At 36.9% G+C, this 17,520-nt stretch overlaps 2 protein-coding genes and 1 pseudogene across 2 annotated transcripts; 1 reads left to right on the top strand and 2 right to left on the bottom strand.

Annotated features, from left to right (window-relative positions):
- Positions 1–219: 219 nt before the first annotated feature.
- Positions 220–2,656, bottom strand: LOC121297568 (mucin-5AC-like). The gene is made up of 3 exons (XM_041223932.1): positions 2,537–2,656; positions 474–1,771; positions 220–388 (listed from the first exon to the last, which is right to left on the bottom strand). The coding sequence occupies exons 1-3, from the start codon at positions 2,631–2,633 to the stop codon at positions 257–259; spliced, it is 1,527 nt and encodes a 508-aa protein (XP_041079866.1). The 5' UTR covers positions 2,634–2,656; the 3' UTR covers positions 220–256.
- A 2,619-nt stretch (positions 2,657–5,275) lies between these two features.
- On the bottom strand, positions 5,276–11,471 carry LOC121297542 (voltage-dependent anion-selective channel protein 1-like). Its single transcript, XM_041223895.1, has 9 exons — positions 11,353–11,471; positions 9,255–9,324; positions 9,034–9,083; positions 8,438–8,590; positions 8,290–8,342; positions 7,794–8,021; positions 7,082–7,232; positions 6,500–6,557; positions 5,276–6,308 (listed from the first exon to the last, which is right to left on the bottom strand). Exons 2-9 carry the CDS (start codon positions 9,319–9,321, stop codon positions 6,217–6,219), a joined length of 852 nt encoding a protein of 283 aa, XP_041079829.1. The 5' UTR covers positions 9,322–9,324; positions 11,353–11,471; the 3' UTR covers positions 5,276–6,216.
- LOC121297495 lies at positions 11,402–14,274 on the top strand (annotated as a pseudogene).
- The last annotated feature ends 3,246 nt before the right edge of the window (positions 14,275–17,520 follow it).

Consider the following 17,520-nt stretch of genomic DNA (forward strand, 5'->3'; position numbering starts at 1 on the left):
TACACACATTTAGGAGTAAACAAGGTACATAGAGAGCTCAGTTTTCAAGAACTAAAAAGTAGTCAAGGTACATAGAGAGCTCAGTTTTCAAGAACTAAAAAGTAGTCAACTTTAATGTCAATGTGTACTACATAAAATTAGACCTCTCAGGTGCTTTGGACAATTCCCATCAAGTCCAATGTAATAAATTAGCAACACCTTTAATTAAAGCAGTTTTTCACACTAAAAGAGAACATTACACGTTTGTCCAACTGGTTCAGAAAATGTAATCATTTGTCATTTTGAGTGATGGCATGGCATCTTGAACATTCTGGTCCAGCCTGTGATATTCCACACTCCTTGAGCAAAAGCCATCTCTCCATCGTCTACTTTGAGCCAACAGGACAATCTGCAAAAGAAATAACACTTTTTCATATATCATTTCAGAGGATGCAAGGAAAAGTGTGACCCCAGACCACTCTGTTAAGTCTTACCTTTCTCTTGTTATGGTAAGTAATGTACACAATGGCAACTAGGAAGGCAATGATCAACAGGTGGAAAAAGAAGTGGGAGTCGTTGTCTTCAGAAGCGTAAAAGGAGGTGTCCTTGATGTGGACTGCAATCTTCTCTGCTCTCTCCTCCTCTTTGGTGTCGGGCAGGTCATCACCTTTGTCCATGTCGTCAATAAGCTCACTCTTGGCATTTATGTCATTCAACTTGCTCATCTGCTCCCGGTCAATGGGTGACTGCAAACCCAGATAATCATCATCATAAAGGTCAATATCTATAATGGTGGTGGGAGAACTGTCTTCATAACCAGGTCGCGTTGGTAGCAAGTCATCTTCCTTCAAAATCTTCGCTTCGGTTGCTGTAAGGATAGTGGTGAGGAGAACTGGGGGTTTTTTGGGTTTTGGTTTGGCAGTTGTTGTAGTGGTTGTGGTAGTCCTCCTAGTTGTTGTAGTGGTAACTGTAGTGCTCTTAGCTGTTGTAGGAGCTGCCACAGACGTAACTGGTGGTGGTGCTGGTGTTGTGGTGGTTATCTTTGCTTCTGTATCTGCAGCTTTTGCTACTGGCTTGGTGTCTGTAGGTTTTATGCTTTGAGTTTCGCTGGTCAATGCTGCTGGCTTGGCGTCTTTAGGTTTTATGCTTTGAGTTTCGCTGGTCAATGCTGCTGGCTTGGTGTCTTTAGGTTTTATGCTTTGAGTTTCGCTGGTCAATGCTGCTGGCTTGGTGTCTGTAGGTTTTATGCTTTGAGTTTCGCTGGTCAATGCTGCTGGCTTGGCGTCTTTAGGTTTTATGCTTTGAGTTTCGCTGGTCAATGCTGCTGGCTTGGTGTCTTTAGGTTTTATGCTTTGAGTTTCACTGGTCAATGCTGCTGGCTTGGTGTCTTTAGGTTTTATGCTTTGAGTTTCGCTGGTCAATGCTGCTGGCTTGGTGTCTTTAGGTTTTATGCTTTGAGTTTCACTGGTCAATGCTGCTGGCTTGGCGTCTTTAGGTTTTATGCTTTGAGTTTCACTGGTCAATGCTGCTGGCTTGGTGTCTTTAGGTTTTATGCTTTGAGTTTCGCTGGTCAATGCTGCTGGCTTGGTGTCTTTAGGTTTTATGCTTTGCGTTTCACTGGTCAATGTTGATGCATTTAAGGGCTTTTCTTTGTCTATGTTATTTGTACTTTTCAATGGCAGAGATTCTGCAGTCTTTAAATCAGTTTTGTCTGTTTCATTTTTAGTTGCAATGTCAGGGATAGTTTCCTTTACCGACACATTTCTAGGCGCGGAATTTACGGTATTTAATGCTGTGAGTGAGAAAAAATAAAAATAAAATAATTATTCAATTGTTATAAACACAGATATCAGTACCAAAATGTGTTCCAATTTGTTCAGAAAGCAACAAAACCTGGAATTTAAAAAACTAGCTATTAAAAACATAACCGATCTTAAACGAAACAAAAAAAAAAAAAAAAAAAAAAAAAAAAAAAAAAACCAGGCTGACCATTTCAATGAACCATTAACATGCAGGTCTAAAAGTAATTACGTTTGCTCATATACACGCCTACTGCTAAATTCTCCCCAGGTGAACAGTTTATATCAATGAAATGATTCACACTGAGGACACATTAACTTTGGAAAATGATTAGGGCTGGCTCTTACACAGTGCAAGAGTATTTGCTCTAAACAGGGCCATTCACATGTGAAATGGTACAGCCTACAAATGAATTTCTAGCTACTTCTGTAAAGATGTTTGTTGCCTGTTCATGGAATACTTTTCGATGCTGTGAAGAAGAACATTTAAAAGGTGGAATAAAAGTGATCGGTAAAAACAATCACATCATAAAGCATGTTACCTATATTAATTCTTAAAAAAAAAAAAAAAAAAAAAGATCTACAAGTTACAAGTTTGTGTGCTTTAAAAAAAAATGCAAATTACATTATGTAGTTCAAACCAAATAGCACCTTCCCCCCGAGTTTGTGGTTCATTTTCCTCGGTATTACTTTGACCTTGTGTGATTTAATTGTTCAACCCTTAATTAATTAATGAACCAATTAATCAATTAACTTACCATTATCCGATGAACAGCTCGAAGGAATTAACAACGTAAATAGCATAAATAGAGAGAGACAAGTCAAACAACAATCCATGCTCTTACAGCCTGCCATCTTCCAAGCGGCTAAACTGAGGGGGCGCGGTTAAAATCTACTGATTTACCCAGGGATGAAACAATGACGTAAGAGTGAAGGTATACGTGTGATCACGCCTCTTGGCTTTTTTCTTTTTTTCACCAAAGGGGTTGCAAATATACTGTACTTTGTTGACTATTCACTGAGCGCAGTAGGGATTCGGGGAAATGCATGCACATGGATTAGGGAGTGGTTAACAAGTTGAAAACAGAAAGTACTGATAAGAGGAGAAAGCTCAAAATGGAGCGAGATAACCAGTGGAATACCACAGGGATCAGTATTAGGTCCTCAGCTCTTCCTAATATACATGAATGTCTTAGATTCTGGTACAGTAAGCAAACTTGTTAAATTTGAAGACGACACAAAAATAGTGGCAAACACCTTTGCAGCAGCAAAGGTCATTCAAAATGATCTAGACAGCATTCAGAACTTGGCAGACAAATGGCAAATTACATTTAATATAGAATAGTGTAAGGTACTGCACACAGGCAATAAAAATGTGTATTATAAAATACCATATGGGAGATACTGAAACTGAAGAATGAATCTATGAAAAAGACCTAGGAGTTTATGTTGACTCAGAAATGTCTTCACCTAGACAATGTGGAGAAGCTATAAAAAGGCCAACAAAATGCTTGGATATATACTGAAAAGTGTTTAAATTAAATCAAGGGAAGTAATGTTAAAACTTTACAATGCATCTAGAATATTGTGTTCAGTTCTGGTCACCTTTCTACAAAAATGATATTGTTGCTCTAGAAAGAATGCAAAGAAGAGCAACCAGAATTATCCCAGGTTTAAAGGCATGTCATATGCAGACAGGCTAAAAGAATTGAATCTATTCAGTCTTGAACAAAGAAATCTACTTGCTGATTTGATTCAGGCATTCAAAATTCTAAAAGGTATTGACAATGTTGACCTAAAATACTTTTTTGACCTGAAAAAAAGAAACAAGGACCAGGGGTCACAAATGGAGATTAGATAAAGGGGCATTCAGAACAGAAAATAGGAGGCAGTTTTTTGCACAGAGAATTGAGGGAGTCTGGAACCAACTCCCCAGTAATGTTGTGAAGCTGATACCCTGGCTCCTTCAAGAAGCTGCTCGATGAGATTCTGGGATCAATAAGCTACTAACAACCAAACAAGCAAGGTGGGCTGAATAACCTCCTCTTTTTTGTAAACTTTCTTATGTAATACATAATCAGTCATATGTGTAACCTGTGTATACAGATATGCACCAGAAACTTGAGATCCATTCAAATATTTGGTGAACTATGGTAACAGGTAACAGGTAAAGGCAGCATTCTGCTGAGGCATGCTGCTGTTCTATCCTGGCTGCCTCTGATTGGTCACAAACTCCTCAGGTAATTAGACAATATATTCTGTATATTCCCTTTGGTTCTTTGAGATGAGAAAATGCAGAACTTTAAGTTCCAAAAAATTGTCTTAAATCAGTTGCAGCCAGAGTTTTTTGCTGATGTGCTCCTTGTTTGTGGAACTCTATTCCAGTTGACATTAGGCAGGTTGAAACATTGGACTCTTTTGTTGTAATTGAAAACATACTTAAGTGTGCTTTTCTGTAATTGGTTGTAGCTGGAGTGTATTGTATATATGAGCTTTTTTTAAAATTTATTTTCTACAGCACTTGCGATGCTATGGCTTGAAGGGTGTTGATTTAAAGTTGACAGGAACTCATCATTCTTGTTTTCAACACCCACTGGCACAAAAGGTAACCAGTTCTGTATGTACTCTATTATGAAGGCATATTTTGTATGGGGCACCACACCTTGAAAGGATCAAACCTCAATGGAACAAGTCCTGTGAAAACCTGAAATACAGCTTTTTGAAATGTTGCCTGTCACCGATATAATGATGACCTTTGAATCTGCAATGCTGCTTGTCTATGCCAAGCTAAAGTTCACCTTTCCGAGTGAATTGCCTCGGGCCACAACCACACCAAAGAACCACCTCATAGTGAGGCTGAAACCAGCGAAAGGCATGGCAGAGTTACGATTGTGTCCTTTGACAACAGAACTCTTAGAAAACTCTAACAGGGCTGGGGTCAATTCGTTTTTCAATTCCAATTCCTTTTTAAAATCGGTTCCAAATTCCAATATGACTTCCTTCAAAGGAACTGAAATAAAAATTGTTATTTTAGAGACATAATTGTTGTGAATGATTGCTCAACTGCTTTAGCTTGAAGCCAATTTAATTGACTTACAGTGACTTCCATTTAAATGTGTTGCGGAGAAGCTAATTTCAACAGAATACTGCTAAATTGCAATTTTGATCAATGAAGTGTTGGAATTGATTAAAAGGGGATCGGAACTGGGAATTGATTTTCCAAAGTAATTTACAAATGGAATTAGAATGGGGGGGGAATTGATCGCAACCCTGCACACAAATAACTATCTACTGTACATATGAAACCTATGGAAGAACATATACATGTGAAACTGATGCCATCTAGTGGTTTGTTTAGACAACAGCACTACTGTATATAGCAAATGTTCAAAGGCTGCATAATCAGAACCACCCACAGCACTCTCGCTTTATTGCAATCTATATTCTACTGTCTTGAAGAGCACTCTTATTATTCAAAGAAGTGACCATGTGCAATGTAAGATAAAGTTATTTATTTTTAGGGTTTTGCAGTACTGTCAAGTAGAGCGTGTTGTGTACCTATTATACACCAAAAATGGAAGATTGCCATATTTTCTATTGAAATGCACCAATCTTTTAAAAACAAAACAAAAACACATTTGAACATTGATTGTTATAGGGTCCTAGTTACAATGATCCTTCCTGTCTTATGGCTCTCTCAACAGCATGTTTTCCTTGTATCCTTGGGAATAGGACAAGCATGCCTATACCATGATAGACCTCTGAGTACCAAAAAAAAGGACTTGCACCAGAATATTGCACACACTATTACTAGTGAAACATATGCATGAAATGTACATCAGACAATTTAGTGCCTTTTAAAACTACAGTTGCATAAAGGACAACTAAACCTACCAACAACAGACAGTTTGAAATAAACTTCAAATGTAGCATTAAGCGGCAGCCATCAAGTCCTCATGCTGTTCCAACAGACCACAAGAGTGTAACATGACATTTATACACAGCAGCACCACCTACTGGCTAGAACGCAGCAGTTTCTTTGTTTTGTTTGCCAAAATATGTATTCTTTCAAGTTGAAGCCAAAAATATGCTGTTTTGTTTTTTGTTTTTTTAACCCCAGTTCTTAGCAATAGCATATGAAAAATAAAATAGTGTTCACAAAATGATTACAACAAAACAAACAAAAAAAAAACATGATGCATTTGAAAAAATCTGATTCCTCAGAACTGTGTTTCTAGCAAAGCTTACAAGGGTGAAGAAACGTTCCTGTATTGTTAAGGTTCAGTTGTCCTTTTACAATTGAAGATCATCAGTAACAGGATTGACAGTACAATAATACTTATATTCCACATGGTACACACACAAGGTAAAACACCAAGTTGTGAAGGTAGCTATTCTTTAAAATATTTGGAAGGTAATGATTGTGTGCAGCGGTTGCCTATGCTTCAAACTCCAGTCCTAGACCCAGCTTATGGCCGCCAGCATTGACATTTTTACCATCAAGCAGAGCCGAGAGTGTCAGTCTAATGCCTGCAGGAAATAAGAGAAATTCATCAGGGTGGTTTTAAAGATTTGAAAATGCAAGCTTTGCTAAGTTTAACCTGAATAAACCCTTGAAAAATATATGTAACCTGGCCTGTACATAAAGTGTTACAGATCCAAATAAAAAGAGGTGTGTTCTGGATGTTTACTGTAGCAACACCCATTGTTCAAACTCTCACCTGGCTTTAGGGTTTGAGTGTATCCTAATCCAATTAGACTGGAGTTGTTCACTTTGGCCTGTAAATAAAACACATTACATTTGTTTTTTCAAGACACTGAAATCACAAATACACAAATATACAGTCTACTAAAGAATAGAAAATTCATAATTGGGAATATATCGCTTCATTAAACACAACGGAAAGCACCTTTTGAAAAACAGGTTCACGTATGGTGACCCTTCACTTTTAGGGATCCATTAATAAAACATCTTAAACGTTTTGATTATTCTTAACGAGGAATACCAGTTTATTACAATATATAATTAAAGATTCACGACGCATTGAACATGCCTGTTACGGGACACTGTACTGTTATGCAAAGTTATTGTTATTACTGCCTAGTAATGTTTAAAACAACCTTTATACAAGTTACTGACGGCTTATTACGGATCCTTACAAACCCTAAAATGAAACCTCAGTTGTTTATTTCCGGTTGAGTATCTTTATTGTGTGCTTTTGTCCTTTCTGGAAAGCATGCGTTTGAGTAAATAGCTTTGGGCTTCTTGTCCTGGCAGTTCCAACACAGTGTCTGGTACCTACCGAGAACGATGCATCAGCATCGATCTGATATTTAGCTGCAATTCCGAAGCGTGTGTTGCTGTTCCCAGCTGTCCACGCCAGATTGACAGCCGTTTCCAGATTGTCATTCACCTTCTGATAAATGGAGCCTCCAAACTCTGTCCCATCATTCCTGCAGTGAAGAACTCATATTAAACAACTGTGATCGGGTGGCAACAGCCCTGGTCAACATGGTTAAAGTGCACTAATAGAACAAGTGATACTACGTGTGTGTGAGAGGAATGTTTGCCATAAGGTGACGAGAACTACCCAAGGCTGAAAGCCTGGGTCTTTTTCAGCATTAAGCACCTACATTTTTAGAATATTTGTTACAAAATCAAAACAGAAATGTTTCTTACAAAATCAAACTTATTTGTAGTCGTTTGGCTTTTAAATCAAAGTTCAGGTTGGTTTACAATATGTTTGAAAGGGAATGTCGCTGCTTTTAACCGGCTTCCCTAAGGTGTGAAGTTTCAAGAAGGTGACATCAACCACCCCAATACTGAGAATACAGGGTGGTAGAAAGGTGATGTCTGAATAAGGTTTGTGATGTCACAGCTTATGGCACGCAATTGGAGACTACAACTATATAGACTAAAACAAAGTACCCCCCCCGACTATTTATCAATGTATATGTTTGTAACACTGTGCCTAGTGCTGTCACTCTTCCTTTCTCCCCCGCTGGTAAACTTACACATTTGTGTGAAGCTGGAACTCGTCTGTCTTGTAGCCGACTGCGAAGTTGCTCTGTGTGACCCTGGATTTCCCTGCCTCAAAGGTCATCTGGTAGCCAGCGAGCCAGCCCTCGTAGCCGAAGACCGCTGCTCCGCGTACAGAGGGCCCGGCGATATCAAAGTCCACGTCACAGCAGACGTTGATATGCTCCCTTTTGTAACAGGTCTTAATCTTACCACTCTTTTTCCTGCGTCAAAAAAATAAAACCGTGTTTGAACAGAAACCACTGCTTTCCAAACTCCAGTCTCTTCTGTTTGAGAAAACAAATCCAATAGAAACGGCACGCTGACAGATCATTAAAAAAAAAAAAGAGTAAATAAAAATGTTGGCTCGGGTTATCTATGAAGCTGCCTCACTATATATTTGTACATTAAATTCAATTTTTAAAAAGTGTTCCACCAGCACTTTTTGTAACCAGGTAAAATACGTATAATGCTGTTTTTAAAACTGCTTACCCAGTGTTTGGTGAAAACGAAGAGTCGAAGGTCAGCTTCAGTCCTTTGGCAAGCTGAACAGAAAGGAAATCTAAGTTTTGCATGTAAGGGTTTTCATTTGCTTCAGAGACTACATTTCAAAGTGAATGCCCTCTTTGCGTTCAGTTACCTGGTCTTCGATGGTTATCTCTGTGCCCAAGGTGTTGTCTGTGTTCCACTTCTCTGTGAACGACAGGCCGTGCTCCGCCCACTTGTACTTGGTTTCAAGGCTGCCCGCCACTTTGCTGGTCTCTGTGTTTGCAGACCCTGAGCTTGTGAATTCCTAGTCAATTTGAAAACAGAAGCTTATGAATCACGTGCATTTATTCCTGACTGCAGTAATACAATCCTAAAACCTACCCCCATACGCACCACTAAACAGCTTATAATTGCTGATGGAACCCTTTCTTTAACAATGCAGCACTATAGACTGGGATACAGTGGTCTCAGGCTTTCCCATATTGAACATTCATATTAATATTCATAAGAGATACATATTGAGTACACATGTAATACTTTATACAGTAAATGTAACAGTTTGATTCTACAGTAGCACCTAAGCATTAAGCAGGTTCTGATCTTCAGTGTTCTATAAATCACTAGCCAAAATATTTGTCTATTAGGATTAGAGGTCATTTTTAATCAAATGTATATTTCGCAAGGATATTACTTTTTCACAGAGGGTTTGATGGTATGTATGACATTAGTAACAGCAGACCAACCTACCAGTCCATTTTCTGACTTTGTCTTCAAATCAAGCTTGATCAGGCCAAAACCTTTAAGAAAATAAAATAATATTGAATATTAAAACACCCTGGCATCTCACAAGAATTAAGTCATGTGCATACTATATTGTGTTAAAAGTAGCTTATAGTCTTTCATAGCCATAACAATAGAAATGAAAAGCACATTTAGGAAAAAAAATATATGAAAATCAAGCTATTTACCATATCCCTTAGTGAATACATCTCTGGCTGACTTGCCAAGATCAATATAAGTTGGTGGGACTGCCATTATCTGCAAAACAAGCAAGCACATTTATTAAAATTGGAAACTAGCAAGGGAGGATTTCCACATGAATTATCTATGTTTTAGGTGCTGTATTATCAGGTATTGTGTATCCAATATTTTAGTTTATTAAACTGTACAGAAGTTACTGCATCAGTGTTTAACTAGTTTATCTCACAGGCAACCAGCCATTATCCAGCTGTCTTTACAAGCAAAACACTCACACAGAGAAGCTGCATTTTTTAAAACAGATTTCACAGCAGCCTTTTGCTGGCTGCGCCTGAAGAACTTGAAGTTGTGAATCAACATTCTCCAAGCTGGTTCACGGAAGACATGACTGTCATGACCAGGGGGAAATGCTGCAGATACTTGTACTCCTGGTGTTACACACCCTGCTTCAACAAGACTTTGTGTAGTACAATAAACTGGACTGAGTGCACCAGAACAGCTAGGCATTACCAACCACCATAAGAGCAGTATGAATTTCTATTATAGATTCAAACTGGTGGGAGGCGTATTATCCCATTGCCAGGGTACTGAAGCAAGCAACTCCCTCAACCTTCATACTTACAGTAACTATGCTGCCTCTGGAAAATCAGTAGGTTTTTTGATGCTGTAAACTGTGTGAAGCTGGAATGTTTTATTCCCATTCTTGCAAACTAAACTCCAATTTAAAAAGTATTATTATATTTGCAATATAAACTGGATCAATCAGCTGCCATAAATAACATCTTTATAAAATATATGAATTAAAAACTAAGTGATTTTCCTCCTCTGGCCAATTGCTTTCTCAAAAAATGTCAAAATACTTCATAACACTGATCTGTTTGACATTTTGACAAAAAACACGCCACAGTTCAAAATATTTTGTCTCTACATACACAAGCACGAATTCATTTAAAATGCGGCTTCTGACCGACATAACAGAGCCTAAAGTAGCAGTATGAATCTAGGAAACACCGCGATCCAAATCTGATCTTCAGCTGATAAAGACTCAAATTAACCCACTCCTTATTTTCACTGCAAGCCAAATCCCTGTGCTGTCTGTACTAACACAGGCAGAGAGCTTGTCTCTATTTCTTCTCCCTGTTGAACTTTAGCCCTGCACACACCCACCTTCCTCTAGTAATGGGGTCTTGTGGAAATGCGACTGAACATATATGCATATGAGTTTACGTAAGGCTGTGTTTTTTGTTTTTTGTGAGCCGTGAAACGTTTTCATAGTACGCACTGATGTTACAATGCCGTGCAGTTCACGCCTGAAGATAAATGATGCACGCAATAACTAACCTTTTCAGGGTATAAAGGTGACCTCAGAGTGCTGCACTCTGTCTGTGTCATGCTTGTCCTGCTGCATTTTAGAGGTCATCACGATAACATTTAAAACGGAATTTAAAACATAAACACTTCAAGGTTAAACGCATTTGACAGTAGTATTTATATAACCGCCGCAAATCTACTGTATTATTAAGACTAGCTGGTTTCCAAATATGCTGGTTACCGTAGATTATTAATATACCTTAGTTAATAGGTCGCATTTGATTTGGAGAATTACGCAATACTAGCAATACACGAATGAAAAACGACCTGTTATATATTTACAGGCAAAGGTTTGAAAAACAAGACTGTAAAACCTAATTAACGGAATAAAAATCGTGCTGTCCACGCGTGGATACACACTACGACAGTAGTACTGCTTGGTCTCCGTCTCAGTCTCGACTCTTTCTATCTCTAACAACCCTCAGCATCTCCAAAACATTTTTTTTTTTTTTTTTTTTTTTTGCACTTGTGGCAACGTGGGTGCCTGGTACTGCGGTAGCTAGAAATGACATATTTGTAATGACACTAGATTAGCACGAATGACACCACTTCGGCGCGGCCTTGCACGGCAGCATCAGTAACTTGCTGGGAAATGTACCTCCGTTTCCTGGCATTCGTGTGTTTTAACACGTCTGTGCTTCATCAAGATCGATATACCACAGAAGACGGGGGTGTATTCAGGTATTTTAACGGCCATTCGGTATATTTCTCACTTACCTTCAATGCAGCTGGGAGACCTTGCTGGTAAGAATCCTGTCAAGCAGAGATGAGGAGGAAAAGGGGGGAGGTGACTGCTTCCAGACTGTCGTCGAAACGCATACGTGCAGAGACGGAGGAAGCAAACACGCATCTCTCTGTTAGCTCAGACAGTATATAAAAAAAGCAAAAACAAAATAAAAAAAAAACATGCAGGATGATGAGGTACCAACCTGTTTGACTCACAAGCCACAATCGGACACCAAACCCGATTCCTCGTGTTTAAATTTAATTCATTTTTACTTTGCACAGAGTGTGTGTCATTTCAAGGTTGGGCAGTGTCGATGACCTTGGAAAAAACATGAAATCACAGTATAAAATGCTGATGGTTTTTCAACAGGGCTGATAACTTATGTAGTTTGTTTATGTGGCGCAACCTGTCCATAGCACTTGTAAACTTGTAAACTGCAGTATACAAAATTGAAGGCATATGAAAGATATACCATTATTAATATGATCAGATAGATAAGTATCTATCACAGTGGTTGAAGACCTTTGCAGTGTCTGTCTACATTGGCTTTGCATTGCTTCATGATTACTGTAATTAACAAAAAGACCAGATTCCCCCACTTCCAGACCTCTTCAGCAACATTAGCTGTGTGGAGAGGGCTTTTACCCTCACTAAAGGGAACGCCTCGTGGCTGATAGTAGTTTGGAGCTGTCAGTGGTGCTTTCTGAGACTACAAATACTGGTACTGTTTGACACATAATTGTTTTTTACATGGGTCCCTGTTTACAAAACTTGTGCTATTAGTTTTGTGATGGTCCATAGTGGGCAGACGTTTTCTGTTTCTCATGGGCACCCTATACCTAGACTGATGCCTGACTATGTATGGCACCGTTCTTCCTGTCCCTGGAGCCCATACAGAGTGTGCCTCAAAGGTCAGAGAGTTTGAATTGCACTGGTATACCATAAGTGGCATAGAATAACAAAACTAAATGGCAAATTTAAATGTTGTATTTTTTTTTTTTTTTTTTTTTGACTAGTTACTGTTACAGTTTTATTTTTAGCAACTTGACAGCTGATGTGAGTTCCAGATAAAATGATGATATAAAATTCTAGTCCAGAGGCTTTTTATGTTTTAAACTGGCAATTTTTTTAACCTTTAACAGGTGGATGTGTACCCCTCTTCAGAGTATAACAAGCTGTTGAAGGCTTTGCAGCTGTTCAGTAGCACTTTTTCTTCATAAGTTCTTATCCAAGTGCCTTTTCCACAATGGCATAGTGTTATGTTCACCCATAGTTCTTGTCGCATTGCCTCTGTGCCAGAGTCTACAGCCTCAAGTGGCCTTCTGAAGTGTTTTGTCAACTTCTGTCAACAGAGTTCAGGCCAGAGTTCCCTATATCTATACATTTGCCCCATAGGTTTCACCCTTCCCTTGTCTATTGACGCACTTCTGTTCCAATAATTCTCTCACAATCGTAATTCTAAATAGACTGAATGATGTGTAAAGGTGAGACGCGTGAAGCTAACATTTTTTTTGTTCTTCAAATGTCTTTTCATTACAAAGGTAATTGGAAAGCCTACAGTTTTATTGAGATGGATTTGAAACTGATGGCTGGTGGGGGTTTGTCAATAACAGGGTCTCATAAAATGTGTGGAGATTATCTGTACAGTGGACATTCAGTTATACTTATGATGACCTGCCTCTTTCTCACTGAATGTAAGTAGCACACAGTACATACACCATGTACTCATGCACAGAATAAGAGTCGGAATCATTAGAATGCCACCAAAAACAAACAACAAAAGTTTTTAATTCTAGTGGGACATTCATTATGAAATTTTCAAAATAAAAGTAATTATTTATAAATGCTCTATGATGTGTTTCATATTTGAAAAAAAAAAGTGATCTTTAAAATAATTGACAGCAGTTTGTTTGTATTTTTGTTTTTGAAGAAAACTTTTGTGCAAATTACACAGTAAAGGCTTTCAAATCTCATGTATTGTCTCATATATTTTAGTTTCCATATGCGGCTTGGGTTTGCAGGGTTATATTGTTTAGTTTTGGTTTTACTGGTATTCATTGTGAGAAGTCGGCTCAAATCAAGTTAATACTATTTCATTTGTATTTGTTTTAGATTCTCCAAAAGAATTCTGGATGTACCACTGGTTTTGTCTGTTTCTCTGTGTGACAGGGGTGATTGGCATTCTGTCTGCACAAGATCACTTCACCATTGACGTAGCTGTAGCGTATTATATGACAACACAATTGTTCTGGCATTATCATGTAATAGAAAATAATCAGCTAAGTTAAGAGTTATTCTTCATTTTACTGCCATGATTACATTTTTACCCCATATAGTAACTGATAAGCAGGGTACTCCACAACAATTCTGCACCCACTTTCTTCTGGTGTCAAGTTTTTTCTCTCATTTATTTTTAAAAGAAAGACATATTATACAATAAAGTTAAATGGCAAGAAAGACACATACAAAGCACAACTCGGTTTATTTCATAACGTGATAATCCTAGTTTGGTACTCAAAGGGTTAACAAAGCAAGAGTTTATTTAAGTGTTTTCCACACTGCTGTAATAGTTTAGTTTGAAGCATCGATCACCAACCAGAACTCATTTCAGCTTAATCATGTTTCTTTTTTTTTCCCCCCTAAGGATCTGAAGATAGCTTCCCCCAGTAACTACCTGTCACGGGTGTGGTGGTTTCACATATTTCAGTTTTTGGAGGAGAGTGTACAAGAGGTTGTGTCACAGCTCTTCTTGTGGCCAGTCTCTCTGCCCTTTTTTCCAAGAGTAGATTCAGCTTCCCTCAAAGTCTTGGCTAGACTTTGCTGGACTTTCGGATGTGTTTGAGGAAACAAATGCAGGATTTACATGATGAGTTCTACAGTGGAGGCCTAGCCAGTGTCTGAGGAAATGAGATGGTGACACAAATAGTTAAGTTTACCTTCTCTTTTTAAAAGATTGATATATTGCTAACATTGTTGTCTGTGTTCCTACATCTACAACAGTGAATAAATCTGTATGCAATTCAATTTGCTCTTATAAGAAAAAGACATGCAAACCTTTATCAAGCACAAGCACAGTAAAGGTATATATAGGAATATAGTATATAAATACAGAAAAATGCATTTTTTAATTTTTTGTAAGTACTTCAATGCTTTTGTTTTTATCTGCATGCAAAATGAACATATTAATACAGTTTCCACACAGACATTATGAATCAGGCTTAATTTTTGTATTTGTTTTTTATCCAATTTGTTAATCATATTCAATGCTGATCAGATCACTCAGTTGACTGCTGCTTCTCATCAGGATACAAGCACGTGGGAGCAGTTTCTGCAGTTTGAAAATGGTTAAGAAGATTTGCATGATTTACTACATTTCTTGTTAACGGTAACATGTTTTGTTTCTACAAAATTGCAGGGATGTGGTAAAATGTTCATTTGAAACTAAGCCAAACCCCTTAACTTCCTTTAATATACTATACACAGTGTTATACATCTGATGTCTGTGTAACACTTGCATTTGTGGACTGCTGTCATTAAATGTTCCTAAACTCAAAAAAAGACAAAGGTTCAGGATTCAAAACCAAGGCAGACGTCATACACATTTCTGTGATTGGGCTTGACTGGTAAGTTCGCTTTCTTTAACTACTATAAATTGTAATGGCTGGAGGAGTGGGACAAAGAATCCTTGTACTGTACTGTGAAGGAAGTGCCGCAAGATGGCGCTATTACCAGCATAATTGTTGATATCCTTTAACATGAGAAGATGGTTGTGAAAGTTAGTTAGGATAATAAGAACTATTATATATTATATTATTATTTTATATATATATATATATATATATATATATATATATATATATATATATATATATATATATATATATATATATATATATATATATTATTTAGATTATATATATATATATTTTTGATATATAACTACTTAATTGTAATCACAAGGTTAAAAACTTTTTGTAAACGATGTGAAAAATTTTAATTATATTATTATTATTAATATAATAGTATTATTATTAGAAAGTAGTTTTTGATTAACATTACCTCTTGAGTACTGGTGAATGTGATTTTGTTGAAGTATCCCTAAATAACAAGGTGTATTTCAAATTTAATATGTAAATTATTGAGAGAGAATTGAGAAAAGTTGACAAACTCAATAGGAATGAACTACCTGCTTATAAGAAAAGGGAAGAAAGGGGTAGAGAGTAATATTAATAATGACATATTCTAAATTATTATTCGACATTTCAAAAATAGTTTGAAGGCATTTAGGTATGCTTCAGGATTTAGAAGGAAAAAAAAAATGAAAAAAATAAAAATTTCCGAAAGCACCGATTGTAGCTTTTAGAAGGGATGCAAATTTGGCTGACATTTTATTCCACAGTAAACATTAAGGGGTCATAGATACTTTAAGGGACATTGCAACCTGTCAAAGCACATGTAAAATGTGCAACTATATTAGCAAATAAAGAAAATAAATATTTAGTCTTATAAAATGTGTCATATAAGGATAGCAATCTGGTATATTTTGCATAAAATGTAATAAAGTAAAATCTGTAGGAGAGACAGGTACATCATTATATAAAAGAATACAGAACCACCTATCAAATATATTTTAAAAAAAAATGAACCAATAGTTCAGCGTTTTACCAGAAACAGTAGATCGTTACATCATTAGCTACACAGTGAATGACATCACAAAGACATTAGATTTAAAGAGAAATAAATGTGTGGTTACATTAGCATCAAAAAGCCTATAAATACCTCCAGTGTTTGTTTTCAAACACACTTTCCCTTGACAAAGGTGTGTTAAGCATACAGAAATGTTGGGAAGTTGGCTCTCTGTGGGGCATACATCTTTTTTTCTGCAAAAGGACAGAAAGAAAAGCCTTTTCATTCAGGGCCTTTTGTGTATGCTGAAGTTAACTTTAAACTCATGGTGCACATCACACCTCTGTAGCGACAACCAGGGCATTTAATACATCTGAAAATGAAGAAGGGCCAGAGCATTATTCATTCTACTGCAGTAGCAGTGCTGGTGATGCCTGCATGCAAACCTTAGCCTTCATTTCAATGAGAAAGCTTTATAGATGCGGTATTGTACAAGGGAACCCTCTCTTCAACACGTGACTCATTTACCTGTTAAAATGAAGTGCCGCTAGCACCCAGTCCAGGAATTGTGGTTCATAAAATGGCTACTTCTTGATCAACTCTAGATAACTCAATAGAATTATTTCGAGGTTAGTTAGTTGCTTCCGTCTTAAATGTTGTTCTTGCTGTTATCCAGCCTTAACTATTTCCTGTTTATGTGAGCTATTTTAAGTATAAAACAGGGCTACTTTTGTATTTAGAATTATTTGTTTTTTTTTCTCATAAAATTAACAAACCTTGTAGAATACGCCACAAATATATCTTATTATACACTTCGACTAATGGATATACAGCTTTATGCTAGTACTGATACTACTAATAATAATAATAATAATAATAACAACAATAATAATAATAATAATAATAAACAATTCAGTTCTGTTTCATTCCACATTACATTGTTTACTGATAAAAGAACAACAGATGATCCTTTCATTAGTATTATCGTTACAGTGTTTTAATATATACTATTATAATACTATTATATTTATATTATAATACAGCTGTATAAATGGGGTCTTCTTTTTGAAGAACGTAAGGCTGTCTGTTAAAATATATGTTATTAGCAATAATGTGGACAGGGTTTTGCTTACAAACAAGTAGTGACAGAAAGCAGCCATTTTGTAGTGCAGCTTCAAGAAGGCCTTCCATTAGTATGTATTAAGTTGAGATTGCCTCATTTTTAGGGCATCCAAAAAATCACAGCATTTGCTTCTGTTCATGATTATCAGATACAATTTTTCTTGTTCGCAATTTGCCAGTTACCTTACCAGTTTATTTGCAATTATCTAACAAATGAATACTATTTAATTACATCTGACAGAATAATATAGAAAAATATGAGCAATTATGTGTGTTTTTAAGTGGCATTAGAACTACACATAGCATTGGAAGTTATAAGTAGTGGTGATGTACTTTTAACCAGGAATAAAATCGTTCTACTGTTGTGTAATTACAGAGGATTGCATTTTTGTTTATGAGGTTAAAATAGA

This window comes from Polyodon spathula, chromosome 22 (genome assembly GCF_017654505.1).
Source record: "Polyodon spathula isolate WHYD16114869_AA chromosome 22, ASM1765450v1, whole genome shotgun sequence".
Classification (NCBI taxonomy): domain Eukaryota; kingdom Metazoa; phylum Chordata; class Actinopteri; order Acipenseriformes; family Polyodontidae; genus Polyodon; species Polyodon spathula.